General features: G+C 43.5%; 1 protein-coding gene across 2 annotated transcripts; it reads right to left on the reverse strand.

Moving 5' to 3' along the window:
- Positions 1–24,436, reverse strand: LOC143277419 (splicing factor U2AF 26 kDa subunit-like). 2 transcript variants are annotated; one of them, XM_076582222.1, is made up of 8 exons: positions 24,287–24,436; positions 23,386–23,473; positions 22,252–22,318; positions 15,518–15,591; positions 9,836–9,907; positions 5,713–5,846; positions 3,856–3,957; positions 1–755 (listed from the first exon to the last, which is right to left on the reverse strand). In XM_076582222.1, the coding sequence occupies exons 1-8, from the start codon at positions 24,328–24,330 to the stop codon at positions 629–631; spliced, it is 708 nt and encodes a 235-aa protein (XP_076438337.1). In that variant the 5' UTR covers positions 24,331–24,436; the 3' UTR covers positions 1–628. The 2 variants fall into 2 exon arrangements, with proteins under 2 accessions (XP_076438337.1, XP_076438336.1); XM_076582221.1 differs by lacking the exon at positions 15,518–15,591 and adding an exon at positions 18,079–18,155.
- Positions 24,437–24,460: the final 24 nt, after the last annotated feature.

Below are 24,460 nucleotides of genomic sequence, written 5' to 3' on the forward strand. Positions count from 1 at the left end.
TTTCATCAAGCAACTTGTTTTATTTACCATCATCTTTTCCTTAAATCCATAAAACTCAGCAAACTAAAATGAATGCAGAACTCAATCCTGATCGCTCAATCAATACAGCTCTACAGTAATATAAGATTCAGAACAATGAAGAACAGAGTCATCTCCCAAACCGCTTCATTACATTCATACTAGATTGAAGATATTGACCTGGAGGATGTGTCAAATCACTGACTTACACTGACGTTGGACTGAACATCTTTCATGTGAGGGGAGGAGGACTGCCCAGAGACAGAACATCTCCGAGCAGACAACACAGGAAGAGAATCTGACACCAGAGAGAAAACTCCCCAGACCTACATATAAAATAACTTTGAAATGAACAACCAGTGGAAAAAAAAAAAAAAAAAAAAAAAAAAAAAATCCACTTACACATGAAACAACTTTTTGAAGTGAACAATGAGAACAGACTAAACAGTGTAGAAACAGACCCAGAACACAATGTCCACAGTCACAGAGACGTCGTGATGCCAGGTGCCGGTTCCCCTCTCACACAGGACACACATCAAGTGGCCTGCAAGTCCCACACCTCCCCCACCCCAAAAACACATGCAGGCTGTCACTATGGTAACCTGGGCTCTCAGTAGCGGCCATGCCTGTCACGGGATCGGGATCGGCGCCTCTCCCGGCTGCGAGAGCGAGAACGGTGTCTGTCGCGGCGCTCACGGCTCCGGCTGCGACTCCTGCGTGGTGACCTTGACCTTGACCTGCCACAGTCAGAACTGATGCTGATAATAACAGTGAACATTTATTCACTTTCACAATCTGACTGTCATGATCTATAACACTGATGAATAGCCACAGTCAGGACTGATGTTGATAATGACAGTGAACATTTATTCACTTTCACAATCTGGCTGTCATGATCTATAACACTGATGAACAGTTGTTCAGAGTCAGAACGTGATTGTCTTCATAACTCCGTTTCAGAACTTGATGTACTGTCAACAGACAGGTCTTCACAGAACTTGATGTACTGTCAACAGACAGGTCTCACAGAACATAGAACGTGATGTACTGTCAACAGACAGGTCTTCACAGAACACAGAACTTGATGTACTGTCAACAGACAGGTCTTCACAGAACATAGAACTTGATGTACTGTCAACAGACAGGTCTTCACAGAACATAGAACTTGATGTACTGTCAACAGACAGGTCTTCACAGAACTTGATGCACTGTCAACAGACAGGTCTTCACAGAACACAGAACTTGATGTACTGTCAACAGACAGGTCTTCACAGAACTTGATGTACTGTCAACAGACAGGTCTTCACAGAACATAGAACTTGATGTACTGTCAACAGACAGGTCTTCACAGAACACAGAACTTGATGTACTGTCAACAGACAGGTCTTCACAGAACTTGATGTACTGTCAACAGACAGGTCTTCACAGAACATAGAACTTGATGTACTGTCAACAGACAGGTCTTCACAGAACATAGAACTTGATGTACCGTCAACAGACAGGTCTTCACAGAACATAGAACTTGATGTACTGTCAACAGACAGGTCTTCACAGAACATAGAACGGGACAAAGATACCAGTTCAGTGCCAGAGAATTTGTAAGAAAAACAAAGTGGTCTCCCTTTGCCCGAGAATTTAGAGGAATCAGGGTTAAACAGCAACAAACAAACAAAACAAACTTGCACAAATACTAAGGAGATAATGAAAGAAAGTGAATGTTTTTTGTGAAGGAAAATGAATGAACATTCTGAATCTGAGCCGTTTTATTTCTCCCCAAATTACTCTGCAGGTAACTGCTCTGGCATTTCAGAGAGAATGATTTTTGTGCAACAAAAAAGTATATTTCCACAGCTATAAAATAACATCCAAAATGAAAACAAAGACAACACAGCTTGGAATAGCATGGTTGTGATCAGTTTGTATCTTCAGATGAAAATAGATGTCATTGTCACCAGCTCAAAACTGGTGACTGCTATGACAGATGAAACTGACCAAACTTTGAATGCTGATGTCAGTTTTGCCACTGTCGTTGTCATAGTCTTTGTGTTCAAACGACGCATCAGACAACAGAGATCTATCTCTTATCATTGTACCAGTCCATATTCATTTGCACAGCCTGCAAAGTTACGTACATCCACTGATTCACCAATACATTACCAACACAGGTTAAAGAAAATGCAAATTCACCTATACATAATAACAACATAGATAAAGAGAATGCAAATTCACAAATATGCATCAACATAAAGAGAACGCTAATTCACCAATACATACCAACACATATAAACAGACTGCTAATTCGCCAATATACCCCACAATATTTCCCATCTTGAAGCTTCTTTCTCATGGCTTGGTTTGTTTTCAGGTCATCAATAGTGTCAACACTTCACATCAATAGTGTAAACACTTCACATCATCAATAGTTCAACACTTCTTTCTCATGGCTTGTTATCAGGTCATGACAGTGTCAACACTTCTTTCTCATGGCTTGTTATCAGGTCATGACAGTGTCAACACTTCCTTATCATGGTTTGTAATCAGGTCATCAACAGTGTCAACACTTCACATCAATAGTGTAAACACTTCACATCATCAATAGTTCAACACTTCTTTCTCATGGCTTGTTATCAGGTCATCAACAGTGTCAACACTTCTTTCTCATGGCTTGTTATCAGGTCATCAAGGGTGTCAACACTTCCTTTTTCATGGCTTGTTATAAGGTCATCAAGGGTGTCAACACTTCTTTCTCATGGCTTGTTATAAGGTCATCAGGGGTGTCAACACTTCTTTCTCATGGCTTGTTATAAGGTCAACAGGGTGTCAACACTTCTTTCTCATGGCTTGTTATCAGGTTATCAAGGGTGTCAACACTTCTTTCTCATGGCTTGTTATCAGGTCATCAACAGTGTCAACACTTCCTTTTTCATGGCTTGTTATCAGGTCATCAAGGGTGTCAACACTTTCTCATGGCTTGTTATCAGGTCATCAAGGGTGTCAACACTTCTTTCTCATGGCTTGTTATCAGGTCATCAAGGGTGTCAACACTCCTTTCTCATGGCTTGTTATCAGGTCATTAACAGTGTCAACACTTCCTTGTCATGGCTTGTTATCAGGTCATCACAGTGTCAACACTTCCTTCTCATGGCTTGTTATCAGGTCATCAGTGTCAACACCTTTCTCATGGCTTGTTATCAGGTCATCAACAGTGTCAACACTTCTTTCTCATGGCTTGTTATCAGGTCATCAAGGGTGTCAACACTTCTTTCTCATGGCTCGTTATCAGGTCATCAAGGGTGTCAACACTTCACATCATCAACAGTGTCAACACTTCCTTCTCATGGCTTGTTATCAGGTCATCAACAGTGTCAATACTTCACATCATCAATAGTGTCAACACTTCACATCATCAATAATGTCAACACTTCTTTCTCATGGCTTGTTATCAGGTTATCAACAGTGTCAACACTTCACATCATCAATAGTGTCAACACTTCTTTCTCATGGCTTATTATCAGGTCATCAACACTTCACATCATCAATAATGTCAACACTTCTTTCTTATGGCTTGTTATCAGGTTATCAACAGTGTCAACACTTCACATCATCAATAGTGTCAACACTTCCTTCTCATGGCTTGTTATCAGGTCATCAACAGTGTCAACAGTTCTTTCTCATGGTTTCTTTATCAGATAACAGTGTCAACAGTTCTTTCCCATGGCTTATCAGGTCATCAACAGTGTCAACACTTCACGTCATCAACAGTGTCAACATAACCACTTCAGTGCGACAAACGCCAGAAATGACCCAAACAACTGCAGACAAGAGGAAAACACTGACCTGCGTGAGGACTTTTTACGGCGGCCATACAACTCACGACGCAGCTCGCGAGAGATGGGCTTCAGGTGCATGAAGTTGCAGAAACCTCCCCGCGTGCACTCCCTGCAACACACACAGCTGGCTTTGGTAACACACAACACATTGCCTGCAACACAACACAGCTGGCTTTGGGAACACACAGCACACTGCCTGCAACACAACACAGCTGGCTTTGGTAACACACAACACACTGCCTGCAACACAACACAGCTGGCTTTGGTAAGACACAACACATTGCCTGCAACACAACACAGCTGGCTTTGGTAACACACAACACATTGCCTGCAACACAACACAGCTGGCTTTGGTAACACACAACACACTGCCTGCAACACAACACAGCTGGCTTTGGTAAGACACAACACATTGCCTGCAACACAACACAGCTGGCTTTGGTAACACACAACACACTGCCTGCAACACAACACAGCTGGCTTTGGTAACACACAACACACTGCCTGCAACACAACACAGCTGGCTTTGGTAAGACACAACACATTGCCTGCAACACAACACAGCTGGCTTTGGTAACACACAACACATTGCCTGCAACACAACACAGCTGGCTTTGGTAACACACAACACACTGCCTGCAACACAACACAGCTGGCTTTGGTAAGACACAACACATTGCCTGCAACACAACACAGCTGGCTTTGGTAACACACAACACACTGCCTGCAACACAACACAGCTGGCTTTGGGAACACACAACACACTGCCTGCAACACAACACAGCTGGCTTTGGTAACACACAACACACTGCCTGCAACACAACACAGCTGGCTTTGGTAACACACAACACACTGCCTGCAACACAACACAGCTGGCTTTGGTAAGACACAACACATTGCCTGCAACACAACACAGCTGGCTTTGGTAACACACAACACACTGCCTGCAACACAACACAGCTGGCTTTGGTAACACACAACACACTGCCTGCAACACAACACAGCTGGCTTTGGTAACACACAACACACTGCCTGCAACACAACACAGCTGGCTTTGGTAACACACAACACACTGCCTGCAACACAACACAGCTGGCTTTGGGAACACACAAAACACTGCCTGCAACACAACACAGCTGGCTTTGGGAACACAGCTGGCTTTGGGAACACACAACACACTGCCTGCAACACAACACAGCTGGCTTTGGGAACACACAACACACTGCCTGCAACACAACACAGCTGGCTTTGGGAACACACAAAACACTGCCTGCAACACAACACAGCCGGCTTTGGTAACACACAACACATTGCCTGCAACACAACACAGCCGGCTTTGGGAACACACAAAACACTGCCTGCAACACAACCCAGCCGGCTTTGGTTATATCAGGGGAGGTAATGCACTCACCCACTGACCCCAAACTGATCCTACTGACGTCTTAACACCCCTCACGGTTATATCAGGGGAGGTAATGCACTCACCCACTGACCCCAAACTGACCCTACTGACGTCTTAACACCCCTCACGGTTATATCGGGGGAGGTAATGCACTCACCCACTGACCCCAAACTGATCCTACTGACGTCTTAACACCCCTCACAGTTATATCAGGGGAGGTAATGCACTCACCCACCGACCCCGAACTGACCCTACTGACATCTTAACACCCCTCACGGTTATATCAGGGGAGGTAATGCACTCACCCACTGACCCCAAACTGACCCTACTGACGTCTTAACACCCCTCACGGTTATATCAGGGGAGGTAATGCACTCACCCACTGACCCCAAACTGACCCTACTGACGTCTTAACACCCCTCACTCCCTGAGCAATCACATCAGGGGAGGTAATGCACTCACCCCATCTCATACTGCCGACAGCAGGCTTCACGGAAGTCCGTGACAGGGGTCAGCTCAGCGTTGATGGGGCGGCCGTTGAACCAGCGGTTGTTGAGGTCACTCACCGCTTTGTCTGCGTCCTCCTCTCGGCGGAACTGCACACACCAGGGTCAGGGGTCACACCTCAAACACTTCACCACTGACTGCATGTCAACACAACCACAACAGAAAAGAGATAACAAAACATAAAAACACACATAGCACTCTACTACATCCCACAGCACTCTACCATATCCTACACCACACCACACTACCATAGCCCATAGCACACTACCACATGCAACACCACTCTACATCTTACACCACACCACTACCACACATAGCACTTTACTACATGCCACACCACTCTATTATATCCCTTACCACACCACTCTACCACATCTTACACCACACCACTACCACATCCCATAGCACTTTACTACATGCCACACTACTCTATTATATCCCTTACCACACCACTCTACTACGACATCCCACACCACTCTACTACGACATCCTACACCACACACAACATCCCACATCAATGCCACATCCCAAACCGCACCATTCTACCACATCCTACACCACACCATTCTACCACATCCTACACCACACTGTTCCTACACCAGGCAGGTACAGTGACACACACACACACTGCAGACAGGTACAGTGACACACACACAACACTGCAGGCAGGTACAGTGACACACACACACACTGCAGGCAGGTACAGTGACACACACACACACACTGCAGACAGGTACAGTGACACACACACAACACTGCAGACAGGTACAGTGACACACACAAACACTGCAGACAGGTACAGTGACACACACACAACACTGCAGACAGGTACAGTGACACACACACACACTGCAGGCAGGTACAGTGACACACACACACACTGCAGGCAGGTACAGTGACACACACACACAAACACTGCAGGCAGGTACAGTGACACACACACAACACTGCAGACAGGTACAGTGACACACACACACACACTGCAGACAGGTACAGTGACACACACACACACACTGCAGGCAGGTACAGTGACACACACACTGCAGACAGGTACAGTGACACACACACACAACACTGCAGACAGGTACAGTGACACACACACACAACACTGCAGACAGGTACAGTGACACACACACACAACACTGCAGACAGGTACAGTGACACACACACACACTGCAGACAGGTACAGTGACACACACAACACTGCAGGCAGGTACAATGACACACACACAAACACTGCAGGCAGGTACAGTGACACACACAAACACTGCAGGCAGGTACAGTGACACACACACAAACACTGCAGGCAGGTACAGTGACACACACACAAACACTGCAGACAGGTACAGTGACACACACACAAACACTGCAGGCAGGTACAGTGACACACACACACAAACACTGCAGGCAGGTACAATGACACACACACAAACACTGCAGGCAGGTACAGTGACACACACACAACACTGCAGACAGGTACAGTGACACACACACACACACTGCAGACAGGTACAGTGACACACACACAAACACTGCAGGCAGGTACAGTGACACACACACAAACACTGCAGGCAGGTACAGTGACACACACACACAAACACTGCAGGCAGGTACAGTGACACACACACAAACACTGCAGACAGGTACAGTGACACACACACAACACTGCAGACAGTTACAGTGACACACACACACACACTGCAGACAGGTACAGTGACACACACACAAACACTGCAGGCAGGTACAGTGACACACACACACACACTGCAGACAGGTACAGTGACACACACACAAACACTGCAGGCAGGTACAGTGACACACACACACACACTGCAGGCAGGTACAGTGACACACACACACACACACTGCAGACAGGTACAGTGACACACACACACACACTGCAGGCAGGTACAGTGACACACACACACACACACTGCAGACAGGTACAGTGACACACACACACTGCAGACAGGTACAGTGACACACACACACACTGCAGGCAGGTACAGTGACACACACAACACTGCAGACAGGTACAGTGACACACACACAAACACTGCAGGCAGGTACAATGACACACACACAAACACTGCAGGCAGGTACAATGACACACACACAAACACTGCAGACGGGTACAGTGACACACACACACAACACTGCAGACAGGTACAGTGACACACACACAACACTGCAGGCAGGTACAATGACACACACACAAACACTGCAGGCAGGTACAATGACACACACACAAACACTGCAGGCAGGTACAGTGACACACACACAAACACTGCAGACGGGTTCAGTGACACACACACACAACACTGCAGACAGGTACAGTGACACACACACAACACTGCAGGCAGGTACAGTGACACACACACAAACACTGCAGGCAGGTTCAGTGACACACACAACACTGCAGGCAGGTACAGTGACACACACACACACACACAACACTGCAGACGGGTACAGTGACACACACACAACACTGCAGGCAGGTACAGTGACACACACACAAACACTGCAGGCAGGTACAGTGACACACACACACACAACATTGCAGACGGGTACAGTGACACACACACAACACTGCAGACGGGTAGTGACACACACACAAACACTGCAGGCAGGTACAGTGACACACACAATACCGCAGGTAGGTATAGTGACACACACACAGAACACTTCTGGTAGGTATAATGACACACACAACACTGTAGGAAGGTATAGTGACACACACAACACTGTAGGAAGGTATAGTGAAGGTATAGTGACACACACAACACTGTAGGTAGGTACAGTGACACACACAACACTGTAGGTAGGTATAATGACACACACAACACTGAAGGTAGGGTACAGTGACACACACAACACTGTAGGTAGGTATAGTGACACACACACAACACTGCAGGTAGACACAGAACACTTCTGGAAACGCACAACACTGCAGGTAGGTATAGTGACACACACAACACTGCACCGCAGTCAGGTATACTGACCAGCACACACACACGCACAAAAACACACTACAGGCAGTTATTCTGACACACACAAAAACAATACATTGCAGGCAGGTATTCTGACACACTCACACACACAAACAACACACTGCAAGCAGGTATTCTGACACACTCACACACACACAACACACTGCAAGCAGGTATTCTGACACACTCACACACAAAAACAACACACTGCAAGCAGGTATTCTGACACACTCACACACACAAACAACACACTGCAAGCAGGTATTCTGACACACTCACACACAAAAACAACACACTGCAAGCAGGTATTCTGACACACTCACACACACACACAACACACTGCAAGCAGGTATTCTGACACACTCACACACACACAAACAACACACTGCAAGCAGGTATTCTGACACACACTCACACACACAAAAACAACACACTGCAAGCAGGTATTCTGACACACACTCACACACACAAACAACACACTGCAAGCAGGTATTCTGACACACACTCACACACACAAAACAACACACTGCAAGCAGGTATTCTGACACACTCACACAAACAACACACTGCAAGCAGGTATTCTGACACACACTCACACACAAAAACAACACACTGCAAGCAGGTATTCTGACACACTCACACACACACACAACACACTGCAAGCAGGTATTCTGACACACTCACACACACACACAACACACTGCAAGCAGGTATTCTGACACACACTCACACACAAAAACAACACACTGCAAGCAGGTATTCTGACACACACACACACAAACAACACACTGCAAGCAGGTATTCTGACACACACTCACACACACAAACAACACACTGCAAGCAGGTATTCTGACACACACTCACACACACAAACAACACACTGCAAGCAGGTATTCTGACACACACTCACACACAAAAACAACACACTGCAAGCAGGTATTCTGACACACTCACACACACACAAACACCACCACACAGCAGGCAGGTATTCACACACACACACACAAACAACAAAAAACTGCAGGCAGGTATTCTGACACACACACACACACACACACAAACACCAGACACTGACTGCAGGTCCTCACCTTGACATAGACATTGCCCACCAGATGGTCGCCCAGATTGTCACAGATGTTCATCTCTTCAATTTCCCCGTACTGAAAACCACAACAAGTTCATCAATCCCCCCCTTTCCAGTCATGCCACAGACACAAACAATGACACAGTCTGTTCTTCCACAGTCACACTTGAAACACAGTGACACAGTATGTTCTTCCACAGTCACACTAGAAACACAGTGACACAGTATGTTCTTCCACAGTCACACTAGAATCACAGTGACACAGTCTGTTCTTCCACAGTCACACTAGAAACACAGTATGTTCTTCCACAGTCACACTAGAAACAGTGACACAGTCTGTTCTTCCACAGTCACACTAGAAACACAGTGACACAGTCTGTTCTTCCACAGTCACACTTGAAACACAGTGACACAGTATGTTCTTCCACAGTCACACTAGAAACACAGTCTGTTCTTCCACAGTCACACTAGAAACACAGTCTGTTCTTCCACAGTCACACTAGAAACACAGTGACACAGTCTGTTCTTCCACAGTCACACTAGAAACACAGTCTGTTCTTTCACAGTCACACTTGAAACACAGTGACACAGTCTGTTCTTCCACAGTCACACTTGAAACACAGTGACACAGTCTGTTCTTTCACAGTCACACTAGAAACACAGTGACACAGTCTGTTCTTCCACAGTCACACTAGAAACACAGTGACACAGTCTGTTCTTCCACAGTCACACTAGAAACACAGTGACACAGTCTGTTCTTCCACAGTCACACTAGAAACACAGTCTGTTCTTTCACAGTCACACTTGAAACACAGTGACAAAGTCTGTTCTTTCACAGTCACACTTGAAACACAGTGACAAAGTATGTTCTTTCACAGTTACACTGGAAACGCAGTGACACAATATGTTCTTTCACAGTCATGCCAAAGACACAAACAGTGACACAGTATGTTCTTTCATAGTCATGCCATAGACACAAACAGTGACACAGTATGTTCTTTCACAGTCATGCCATAGACACAGTGACACAGTATGTTCTTTCACAGTCAAGCCATAGACACAAACAGTGACACAGTATGTTCTTTCACAGTCATGCCATAGACACAAACAGTGACACAGTATGTTCTTTCACAGTCATGCCATAGACACAAACAGTGACACAATATGTTCTTTCACAGTCAAGCCACAGACACAAACAGTGACACAGTATGTTCTTTCACAGTCATGCCATAGACACAAACAGTGACACAGTATGTTCTTTGACTTTCCGTGTCACACTAGAAACACCACGACACAGTACGTTCTTTCACAGTCACACTAGAAACACAGTGATACAGTATGTTCTTCCACAGTCACACTAGAAACACCGCGACACAGTATGTTCTTTCACAGTCACACTAGAAACACAGTATGTTCTTTCAGTCACACTAGGAACACAGTGAAACAGCATGTTCATTCAGTCATGCCACAGACACAAACAGTGACACAGTATGTTCTTTCATAGTCAAGCCACACACAACAGTGAAACAGTATGTTCATTCAGTCATGCCATAGACACAAACACTGAAACAGTGACACAGTATGTTTTTTCACAGTCAAGCCACAGACACAAATGGTGACACAGCATGTTCTTTCACAGTCAGGCCACAGACATAAACAGTGACACAGCATGTTCTGTCACTGTCAATCCACAAACAGTGACACAGCATGTTCTGTCACAGTCAGGCCACAGACATAAACAGTGACACTGCATGTTCTGTCACAGTCAAGACACAGACACAAACAGTGACACAGCATGTTCTGTCACAGTCATGCCACAGACACAAACAGTGACACAGCATGTTCTGTCACAGCCAAGCCACAGACATAAACAGTGTCACAGCATGTTCTGTCAGTCATGCCACAGACATTAACAGTGACACAGCATGTTCTGTCACAGTCAAGACACAGACACAAACAGTGACACAGCATGTTCTGTCACAGTCAAGCCACAGACATAAACAGTGTCACAGCATGTTCTGTCAGTCATGCCACAGACATTAACAGTGACACAGCATGTTCTGTCAGTCAAGACACAAACAGTGACACAGCATGTTCTGTCACAGTCATGCCACAGACACAGTGTCACAGCATGTTCTGTCAGTCATGCCACAGACATAAACAGTGACACAGCATGTTTTTTCAGTCATGCCACAGATATAAACAGTGACACAGCATGTTTTTTCAGTCATGCCACAGACATTAACTGTGACACAACATGTTCTTTCAGTCATGCCACAGACATAAACAGTGACACAGCATGTTTTTTCAGTCATGCCACAGGCATAAACAGTGACACAGCATGTTCTGTCACAGTCATGCCACAGACATAAACAGTGACACTGCATGTTGTCACAGTCATGCCACAGACATAAACAATGACACAGCATGTTGTTTCACAGTCATGCCACAGACATAAATAATGACACAGCATGTTGTTTCACAGTCATGCCACAGACATAAATAATGACACAGCATGTTGTTTCACAGTCATGACACAGACATAAATAATGACACAGCATGTTCTGTCACAGTCATGCCACAGACATAAACAATGACACAGCATGTTGTTTCACAGTCATGCCACAGACATAAATAATGACACAGCATGTTCTGTCACAGTCATGCCACAGACATAAACAATGACACAGCATGTTGTTTCAGTCATGCCACAGACATAAATAATGACACAGCATGTTGTTTCACAGTCATGACACAGACATAAATAATGACACAGCATGTTCTGTCACAGTCATGCCACAGACATAAATAATGACACAGCATGTTGTTTCACAGTCATGCCACAGACATAAATAAAGACACAGCATGTTCTGTCACAGTCATGCCACAGTGACACAGCATGTTCTTTCAGTCATGCCACAGACATAAATAAAGACACAGCACATTCTTTCAGTCAGGCCACAGACATTAACAGTGACACAGCATGTTATGTAACAGTCATGCCACAGATATAAACAGTGACACAATATGTTCTGTCACAGTCAAGCAACAGACATAGTGAAACAGTATGTTCTTTCACAGTCAAGCCACAGACACAAACAGTGACACAGCATGTTCTGTCACAGACATAAAGTCATACAGTATGTTCTGTCACAGTCATGTCACAGACAAAGTCATACAGTATGTTCTGTCACAGTCACGTCACAGACAAAGTCATACAGTATGTTCTGTCACAGTCAAGCAACAGACATAGTGAAACAGTATGTTCTTTCACGGTCATGCCATGGACACAGACAAAAACTATGTTCTTTCAGTCAAGTTTCACAGTTTCCGCAGTCAAGCTAGAAAAACAGTGACACAGTATGTTCTTTCACAGTCATGTCACAGACAAACATTGAAACATGTTCTTTCACAGTCATCTGAAGTTAGAGACACAGTGAAACAGTATGTTCTTTCACAGTCGACTATCTAAAGTTAAAGACACAGTGAAAGAGAAAGTCCTTTCACAGTCATCTAAAGTTAGAGACAGTCCAGCAGTATGTTCATTCACAGTCATCTAAAGTTAGAGACATGGTGAAACAGTATGTTCATTCAGTCATCTGAAGTTAGAGACACAGTGCAACAGTATGTTCATTCACAGTCATCTGAAGTTAGAGACACAGTGCAACAGTATGTTCATTCACAGTCATCTAAAGTTAGAGACACAGTCCAGCAGTATGTTCTTTCAGTCATCTAAAGTTAGAGACACAGTGCAATAGTATGTTCATTCAGTCATCTAAAGTTAGAGACACAGTGCAATAGTATGTTCATTCACAGTCATCTGAAGTTAGAGACACAGTGCAACAGTATGTTCATTCACAGTCATCTGAAGTTAGAGACACAGTGCAATAGTATGTTCATTCACAGTCATCTAAAGCTAGAGACACAGTGCAACAGTATGTTCATTCACAGTCATCTAAAGTTACAGACACAGTACAGCAGTATGTTCTTTCAGTCATCTAAAGTTAGAGACACAGTGCAATAGTATGTTCATTCACAGTCATCTGAAGTTAGAGACACAGTGCAATAGTATGTTCATTCACAGTCATCTGAAGTTAGAGACACAGTGCAATAGTATGTTCATTCACAGTCATCTGAAGTTAGAGACACAGTGCAACAGTATGTTCATTCACAGTCATCTAAAGTTAGAGACACAGTGCAATAGTATGTTCATTCACAGTCATCTGAAGTTAGAGACACAGTGCAACAGTATGTTCATTCACAGTCATCTAAAGTTAGAGACACAGTGCAACAGTATGTTCATTCAGTCATCTAAAGTTAGAGACACAGTGCAACAGTATGTTCATTCACAGTCATCTAAAGTTAGAGACATGGTGAAACAGTATGTTCATTCAGTCATCTAAAGTTAGAGACACAGTGCAACAGTATGTTCATTCACAGTCATCTAAAGTTTGAGACATGGTGAAACAGTATGTTCTTTCACAGTCGACTATCAAAGACCCGGTGAAACAGAAAGTTCTTTCAGTCATCTAAAGTTAGAGACACGGTGTAACAGAAAGTTCTTTTACAGTCATCTGAAATTAGAGACACAGTGAAACAGTATGTTCTCTCACAGTCAATCCACAAACAGAACCTGATCAGATGGAACACATTGCACCAATGTCTGTGGTGGTCATTCATACCACACAGTGACACAGGGACATGCACAAGGACAGACATAGACAACCAAATCAGACTGATAACAGACTCACAACCAAAACAGATTGATAACATAGACTCACAACCCAAACAGACTGATTACAGACTCACTCTGTTTATGCATGAGAGCCAAAAATCAATAACTATATAGAAGTGCCTGCCATAGCTTTCTGTTCTGTTTAAATTTCACTAAAAATCAAACACTACATTTTGTATTATCACTATAACCTGGAGACGAATTAACATTATGTTCGTCACATGATTTCACGTACCCAAAGAAAAGACATGATGCTAAAGCAGTTAACATTTTCATGAACTACTAGTACTAGAAGTGATACTGTGATGTGTGATCTAAAAGCAGTGACCTTGTTCATGAACCAGGCACTACAAGTGACTTAACAGCAGACAGCTTCACCAGCCGTGCCAAACAAGACACACCACACACACTGCACACACAACACAACACCCTGCCTTACTCCTGCCAGCAGCAATGGAACTCAAGCTACACAGCTGCCACAGTATTGGCACCATGCTTCACTTGTGAATATAGCAATTCAAATCATCAACTATATGTACAGCTCTCATTCTGTCAAAGGTTCTCCATCCGTGTGTGAATGAATGTGTGTGCTGGGTATTGTGTGGAACTGATCTGGTACGTTGTGGTGTGGAGTGTGTGAATGTGCTCACATATGCATGTGCGTGTGCAAACGAGTGCACTTGTATTCATGTATCACAGTATGTGTGTCTTCTTGGGTATGTGTGTGTGTATGCATACATGTGTGTGGACAAGGTAATAGAGGAACATCCGTGCACTCTCTATGCTGACAAAAATATCATTTTTCTATTTTGATTTTCTTGTAAAAATGTTCATGGCTCAAAGAATCTGACAGTGACACAGTCAAAATTAGTGTATTTACAATTACATGTATGCAAACTGAAGGACTATAGAAATGAACATACTGCATTCAATGACAGCAATTTGTATTACCTTCTCCATCTCAACATAGACTTCTTCGAAGAAATCATCATAATGTTGTTGGATTTGAAATTCGTCCAACTGAACTATAACAAACAGAGAAGACAAATCACAACTTGGCAACAAGTCAAAGACACCATTTCCATTACATACAGACGCACGACACACATGACACTACTTGGCCCTGATCTGTTTCTGAAATGGAATGTCTCAGAAGACAGATTGTGAGAGGGAAAAATACATGTACGTCCAAAGTCCAGCTCCAAGTCTTTTATCTGTGCCAAAATGCAGATTAATCACCACATACATTCAAAATTTCCACGACTGAGAGATAAAAACAAAACAGAAAGAAAAAAAATGAAATAAAACCCCAAAACCCAAACACAGCTGTAAGCCTAGTGGAAAACAGAAGTCAGGTGAGGGGAGGAGAGGGGAGGGGAGGGGAGGAGAGGGGAGGGGAGGGGAGGAGAGGGGAGGGGAGGGGAGGGAAGGGGAGGGGCAGTCAACAGCAGTATTTCCATCACAAAAATCTACTACAAAAATCAACTGACCAAAAGAACCTGGTGTTTCCATCTAAAAAAAGAAAAAAAATCAACTGACCAAAAGAACCTGGCTTTTCCATTAAAAATTTGACTGACCAAAAGAACCTGGTATTTCCATTAAAAAATCAACTGACCAAAAGAACCTGTGTTTCCATTACAAAAGTCAACTAAGAGACAGCTCTGGAAAATCAGACACCCTTCACATTGTGAAACAACAGAACTAGACTTCTCACATCAGATGACTTTAAACAGAGGCTACAGATATATGACAAACTTACAACATAGCTCTCCATTAATTAAAAAAATAAATTAATTGTATAAAAAAATAATAATGAAAAAAAAGGGAAAAAAGGAAGAAGTGTAATCCTGCTGACCAAAAGGAAGCAAAACCTGTGCTGTACCACTGACAGCAAACACCTGTACACCTGACCTTGAACCACCAACCTTGAAAGCTTACCAAGTCATGCATGACCTGACACTGAACCATCATTTCTCATGCCATGCATGACCCGACCTTGGACCCCCACCATGTCATGCATGATCCAACCTTCAACCCTCATAGCATTCATGACCCTACCTTGAACCCCCACAAGGTCATGACTGAGCTGACCTTGAACCCCCATTTCTCATGTCACACATGACTTGACCTTGAATACTCACTTCTTATGTCATACATGAATCAACCTTGAACACTCGCTTTCCATGCTATAATCGACCTGAACTTGAACTCTCACTTCTCATGTCCTGCATGGCTCGACCTTGAACCTACACTTGCCATGCACGGAATTACCCTGACTCCTCACTTCCCTAGACTGCTTTCTCCCAGTAACTCATGACCCCCAGTTATCTCATCTCTCAGGATATTATTCTAACAGTTCATTCTAACCCCCACCTCTCCACCTAAAAATGGTGGTGTTTTTGTTTTCAGAAAAGAGAGATAAACTTGAGTGTGCACAGATGAGCATGTGCAACAAGAGAGAGAGTTTACAGGGGGAGTGAACCAGGTCAAGACTGCCTTTCATAGGGAATGGAAAAGTATGCACATTAAAAAAATATAATAATAAAGTAAAAAGGAATGCACAAGGAACAAGAAAGAAAACACCAAAAAGAAAAACAACAACAACAAAACAGCAAAAACAAATCCAAAAGTAAAAATGAGCAGGCAGTTGCATGTGTGTATGTATGTTCTACGTAGAAAGGGTCTGCAGGCAGGCCAAGTAGTGTCACAGAACTCAGCTGGTGAAGGTCCCTGCTTGTCTCTACAATGGGGGAAAAAAACAACAACAACAAACCAAAACAAAACCAGAACTCATCAGAACACAGCCTCTTCACTTGCCATGACAATCACTTCCTGTGCCCTGGCACTTTGCTTCACCTTTTACTTCTCCTCACAGCACGTCATCACCCCCCCTTCTTTGGGCTACAATCACCCACACGCAATGTATCTCATTCCCCCCTTTTTTTTTTCTTTCGGTTTTTACATTTTTTTGCAGTCAGTTAATTTCACCTGAAGCATCCATCACAAATGATATTGAAATACTGTACGCTAAATGGCTCTCAAAATCTTACAAGAGAAGAGAGAGACAGATTAAAAAATAATAATAATAAAGTCAGTTGCTTTCTATTTCTTCCAAATGTCAAATTTGCATTAAAAAGGGGAAGAAAAAAAAGTATCAGCAAGCTTTCTCAACCAAGTGATTTTCATGCGAGTTTCGAGGTATGTCAAATGTAGGAATGAGAAACTAGAGCAAACACAGTCAGTGTTTCAAAAATCCTTTCTTTTGTTTGATTGGGGAAAAAAACAAGATCCAACATTATGCTGGTAAACAAAACATCAGAACGTTTCACTGCTGTTGGCATTAGTGACGGTGCAGTGTTGGCCTGACAGCCAGGCCTAGTTTCTCACCCCTACATACACAACCCTCTGTCCCCCCCTCCAAAGCCTAACTGCTAGGGAAGGGGGGAGACAGTGGAGGGGGGGTGGGGATGGTCTGGTCTCCCGGCCAACAGCTGTGTGAACAACACACGTACCTTGTCCTCCAGCTCTGTAAAAACCTCCTCGAAAAAATCATCAAATTCCTGTTGAGCCTCCACATCATTCGCCACGACTGAAAAAGGCAACCACAGTAAGGTCAGTAGTGGGCACTCACATTGCTTCACACACACCCTGCTGGGTCAGTAGTGGGCACTCACATCGCTTCACACACACCCTGCTGGGTCAGTAGTGGGCACTCACATCGCTTCACACACACCCTGCTGGGTCAGTAGTGGGCACTCACATTGCTTCACACACACCCTGCTGGGTCAGTAGTGGGCACTCACATCGCTTCACACACACCCTGCTGGGTCAGTAGTGGGCACTCACATCGCTTCACACACACCCTGCCGGGTCAGTAGTGGGCACTCACATCGCTTCACACACACCCTGCTGGGTCAGTAGTGGGCACTCACATCGCTTCACACACACCCTGCTGGGTCAGTAGTGGGCACTCACATTGCTTCATACACTCAGCTGGGTCAGTTTTGGGCACTCACACTGCTTGTTCACACATACATTGTTGGGTCAGTAATGGGCACTCACATTACTTCACACACACCCAACAGGGTCAGTAGTGGGCACTCACATTCCTTATTCACACACACACAGGAAGGTAAGTAGTGAGCACTCACATTGCTTGATCAGTCACACAGACACATGGTAGTATCAGTAATGGGCACTCGCATTGTTCAGTCACACAGACACATGGTAGAGTCAGTAATGGGCACTAACATTCCTTATTCACACTCACACAGGAAGGGAAGTAGTGAGCACTCACATTGCTTCATCAGTCACACAGACACATGGTAGTATCAGTAATGGGCACTCGCATTGTTCAGTCACACAGACACATGGTAGAGTCAGTAATGGGCACTCACATCGTTCAGTCACACAGACACATGGTAGAGTCAGTAATGGGCACTAACATTCCTTATTCACACTCACACAGGAAGGGAAGTAGTGAGCACTCACACTGTTCAGTTACACAGACACACACATGGTAGGGTCAGTAATGGGCGCTAACAATTAACATTCCTTATTCACACTCACAAAGGAAGGTAAGTAGTGAGCACTCACATTGTTCAGTTACACACACACACATGGTAGGGTCAGTAATGGGCGCTCACATTCTTTATTTACACACTCGAACATACACACAGCAGGGTCAGTAGTACACACACACACACACACACACACACACACAGTTGGGACTGTTGTGGGTCCTTATAGTGCTTTTCCACACCCACACCACTCGCACACAGTAGGGTCAGTAGTGGGTATTTATATTGCTCATTCACTCACACCCATCCACCCAAGGAGGAAAAGTGCCAGAATAAACAAAACAGCAACTCTTGTTTCCAGTTCATAAATCAGTTCATTACTAAAATGTTCAAAAGACTGACATCACAAATCACTGCGATTTAGGAACACTTTGAGCATTTCTGACTTACATTATCAACATTCCCAACTATCATTAGTAACCAGCCAAACAGAACACAACCATAAACATTATGACTCGATCATTATCAACCAACCAAACAAAACACAACCATCAAAATAATAAACATTCTCACCCTATCATTATCAACCAGCCAATCAGAACACAACAAAAATGAAATATTCTGACGTTATCATTATCAACCAGCCAAACAGAACAAAAAGTATTCTGACATTATCATTCTCATCCAGCCAACCAGAACACAACAGCAAATATTATGACGTTATCATTATCAACCAGCCAACCAGAACAAGTATTCTGACATCATTATTCTCAACCAGCCAAACAGACACAACAAATATTCTGACTCTATCACCAACCAAACACAATACAACTCTATCATCATAAACGCGCCAGTCAGAACACTGCCAATCTTCAGCCATTCTTAATACATTCCTGACTCGTCATTTATCAACTGGAACAAACAATACATTCCTGGCTCTATCATTACCTACTAACCAAACAGAACACATGCCTGACTCATTTTCTGAATCAGGTGCAGGACTCCAGACCCAGTGTTCAAAAGTGGTCAGGGTTCAAGGCCCTGTTTGGGCAAGTGCCAGGGATCAGGTTCGACATCGGTCATCGGTCACTGACGCATTTAATTTTGAAATGATCTATTGTTTTTCAAGTTGCCAGGTCACATGACTTATTGTTTTTATGAACAGTCGGTCAACCAAAGTAACCATCTCTCTCTCTCTCTCTTTAACGATCGCGATCGCTTTGTCGTCTGCTCCTACAGGAAATGACTATAAACTGGTTTATTAAAATACGGATCCATGACGAAACGAAATCCGAAACGAATCTTTATCGCTGCCTTTCGCGAGCTTCGGCGAGAAGAATTGGCGTTCCCACTTTTGCATTAACCATTAGCCCGGGACGGGTGATATTTGACCTATTGATTTTCAAAATGACCTATTGATTTTATGTTCTTCCGGTCATATGACCTATTGTCTATTGAACCCAACCTGATCTCTGAAGTGCTGTGTCCTTAGGAAAGGCACTTTACTCAATTTCTTCACTCCATCTAGGTGTGAATGTGTTACGTCCTTAGGAAAGGCACTTTACTCATTTTCTTCACTCCATCTAGGTGTGAATGTGTTATGTCCTTAGGAAAGGCACTTTACTCATTTTCTTCACTCCATCCAGGTGTGAATGTGTTATGTCCTTAGGAAAGGCACTTTACTCATTTTCTTCACTCCATCTAGGTGTGAATGTGTTATGTCCTTAGGAAAGGCACTTTACTCATTTTCTTCACTCCATCCAGGTGTGAATGTGTTATGTCCTTAGGAAAGGCACTTTACTCATTTTCTTCACTCCATCCAGGTGTGAATGTGTTATGTCCTTAGGAAAGGCACTTTACTCATTTTCTTCACTCCATCCAGGTGTGAATGTGTTATGTCCTTAGGAAAGGCACTTTACTCATTTTCTTCACTCCATCTAGGTGTGAATGTGTTATGTCCTTAGGAAAGGCACTTTACTCATTTTCTTCACTCCATCTAGGTGTGAATGTGTTATGTCCTTAGGAAAGGCACTCTACTCATTTTCTTCACTCCATCTAGGTGTGAATGTGTTATGTCCTTAGGAAAGGCACTCTACTCATTTTCTTCACTCCATCTAGGTGTGAATGTGTTGTGTCCTCATTTTCTTCACTCCATCTAGGTGTGAATGTGTTATGTCCTTAGGAAAGGCACTTTACTCATTTTCTTCACTCCATCGAGGTGTGAATGTGTTATGTCCTTAGGAAAGGCACTTTACTCATTTTCTTCACTCCATCCAGGTGTGAATGTGTCCCCGACTTCACTGGAAAAGTTAAAGTGACAGAAGGAGATGGGGCCCTACCTTCCCACACCAAGCCCTAGACATAGTGGATATGGATTCCCTGCCCAGATAGGCGTAACAGACTACGGGACCTTAAACCTAGTTATCTGCACCGTTTCAGTGGCATAACTCAGTGGAGTGCTCATGAACTCAGAGGCATGCTCATTCTAGGCCCCCCATACACAGCCACACTAAGTTCCTCCTGCAGTCTCACAACCAGCAGTCCACAAGGAACTATCCCTGTTATGTCACCTAATATTACATTTCACTTTTCTTCCCAACCAACCAGTGTCCTTTTCTATTTCACTGTTACTTTCACTCATTTGAACTGGCTGACAGGACTGAGAGGGCCGGGCCACAAACGACAGGGTTTATATCTAATTCGGTCCTCTGTCAATCTACAACCACTTCTGTATCCAGTCAATTTACATCTTATTCTGTATCCTATCAATCCATATCCTTTTCTGTACCCAGAAAATTTATGTCCAATTCGGTATCCAGTTATGTTTCCAGTCAACAACAGCATCTTCCCCCCCACTCCCACATAATACCCCCAAAATTAATTGTATCCCATATATATATCCAAACATGTAGCTTATCAATGCCTCAAGTGATGATGTAGATACACACACACACACACATATATACATATATATATATATGTGTGTGTGTGTGTGTGTGTGTGTGTGTGTGTGTGTGTGTGTGTGTGAGTCCAAATCAGTGTCCAACTATTACCTCCTAACTGAACAAGATCTATTCTATGCATCCAAGTCTGTGTAACACATCACATACACATTATAACATTTCCTGGCATCACACACACATGACGACAGAGCACAGCACTTACTGTGAGAGCCATCGGCCGTCAGTGCTGCGTTCTGTGGGTTCAGGTACAGGTTCTGCATCAGTATTGTCTGCAAACCCAACACTCACAGTCACATACGACATTTCTGTCTATCCCATATCTATCAGTACAGACAACAGTCATATGTATGCCGACATGTCTACCCAATATCCATCAGTACAGTCACATGTACGCTGACATGTCTACCCAGTAAGCATCAGTACAGTCACATGTACGCCGACATGTCTAACCAATATCTATCAGTTCAATCACATGTATGCCAACATGTCTATCCCATATCTATCAGTTTAGTCACATGTACGCTGACATGTCTACCCAATATCTATCAGTTCAGTCACATGTATGCCGACATGTCTATCCCATATCTATCAGTTCAGTCACATGTATGCCGACATGTCTATCCCATATCTATCAGTTCAGTCACATGTACGCCGACATGTCTATCCCATATCTATCAGTACAGTTACTTAAAACGTACAGGTGTTTATCAACGTTTTGGTCAGAAAAAAAAATACATTTCTCTCTCCACATTTGCTTTTCCTCCTCTTTGTCACGTCATTATCTTTGTGTTTCTTGGGCTGAATCTGTCCAAACTGTAATTGCCTAAACATACAATTGTTGTGATAAACTTGCCCTCTGAATTTTCTAAACAATTCCCAGGTTTCTGAACAGAAGGTAATAATGACGTTTTAGACCTAGGGGAAAGTGCACTGTGTGCCTCAATGTGTTCATTTTGATCTAATATAAATAATTAGTAACAAAACAACTAGACTGTGTGTGTGTGTGTGTGTGCATCTGACGTGCATGCATATGCATCTTTGTCTAGTGCATGGCAGCTTTTGGAATCCAGCACGTTGAAAACTCATGCAGGCAAGTGAAATTTCCACTGAACTGCCAAACTGGGGGAGTTTAAAAAAAAAAAAAAAATGAAAATAAGCCCATGCTGAGCCCTGAGAATTGTGAGCAACCCCTTAAGATTATGATATGCTACAGAACAGCACAAGTCTAAAGGAAAGTGGTGTGTCAACTGTGTATTTTATAACATACAGATCTACAGGTCTGGCTTAAAGAGGGTTTTGCTGAAAGTGACAAAGTTAGGTGTCTGTTTTGCTATACCTGACTGAAGGTGGGTTTGTTGTGAAGTCGAGAGCATCTCTCTCCATGACGACAAGCTCCAATCTTGAAGTAGAAGGAGCAGTTAACTCTGCAATCACACAGAACAAAACCTCCTAAAATCACATTCACAGTCACAGCATGCAAAAATACTTGACTGTTGACAACTGAGACAGTTCAATATTTTCTTTGCTACAGAGAAGCTTGCCAGTAGCAGCTTCCTGAACTGCAGTTGGGTCATACCATTATGCACAGGGAAAAAAAGGTTGCCAAGGGATAATATGTTGGTGAATATATATTACTTACTATTCAATAATTTATTTTGGAAGGCAAAACAGTTCAGAACAGTTCAGTCTACTGGTGCTGGCCCCGAAGTTTCATGACACGGCCAGCATTATTTGTGGATTATTTTGACAAACCAATGTCAACGGCCTCGGTCACTGGGGCTAAGATCACAAAAAGTGAACACATGGCATCATTTGAAACACTGACTACTTTAAAAAAAAAAAAAAAAAAAAAATGCAGCACAGCGTGGTTAACCTCACGCACTGATCCCAGTACTGGCAGTAGTGAGCCTTAAAAACAAGACAAAATCCCTAACATTAGTTATCACTTTTCTAATTCGCAGAGTAATTTCCTTGCCTCTTTTCTTCACTTATATCTTAAAATGTGTATGTAATATAAAAAAAAAATAAATACAAAGCTTTGTTTTGATTGGGAGGTGGAGCTAAATCAAGATTCCACCGCCATTGTGTTTTGACGCTTCAACCACGCGGGTGAAAGCAGACACGCAGTTAACTAAGCGCTTAAACTGACAAAACCTTATGTTAACAAAAAATCCCGACAGAGTTCTAATGTTATGAAAGCACTATACATAAAATAAACAGAAGAAAAAAAAGCATACTTGTCCTTTTCTGTGCCAAAAATCGACGCAAGGTATTCCGCCATCTTCTCTCCTCAACGAGTTTGTTCCCTACTTCCGTTCCTTGTGGACGCCACCTATGACATTTCCGGTGAAAACGACCGGAAAAAGAAAGAGGGATCTGGATCTGGATCTGGACGTCGCCGAACAATATTT

The sequence above is a fragment of the Babylonia areolata genome, chromosome 34 (assembly GCF_041734735.1).
Source record: "Babylonia areolata isolate BAREFJ2019XMU chromosome 34, ASM4173473v1, whole genome shotgun sequence".
In the NCBI taxonomy this organism is placed as follows: Eukaryota; Metazoa; Mollusca; class Gastropoda; order Neogastropoda; family Buccinidae; genus Babylonia; species Babylonia areolata.

Excerpts from the sequence above, each read along its gene's own strand:
- LOC143277419 (XM_076582221.1), bottom strand. The coding sequence starts at position 24,330 with ATGGCGGAATACCTTGCGTCGATTTTTGGCACAGAAAAGGACAA. Across the intron at positions 23,474-24,286 it reads TTTGGCACAGAAAAGGACAA|AGTTAACTGCTCCTTCTACT; the intron begins GTATGCTTTTTT and ends GTGTGATTGCAG. Across the intron at positions 5,847-9,835 it reads TGGGCAATGTCTATGTCAAG|TTCCGCCGAGAGGAGGACGC; the intron begins GTGAGGACCTGC and ends TGGTGTGTGCAG.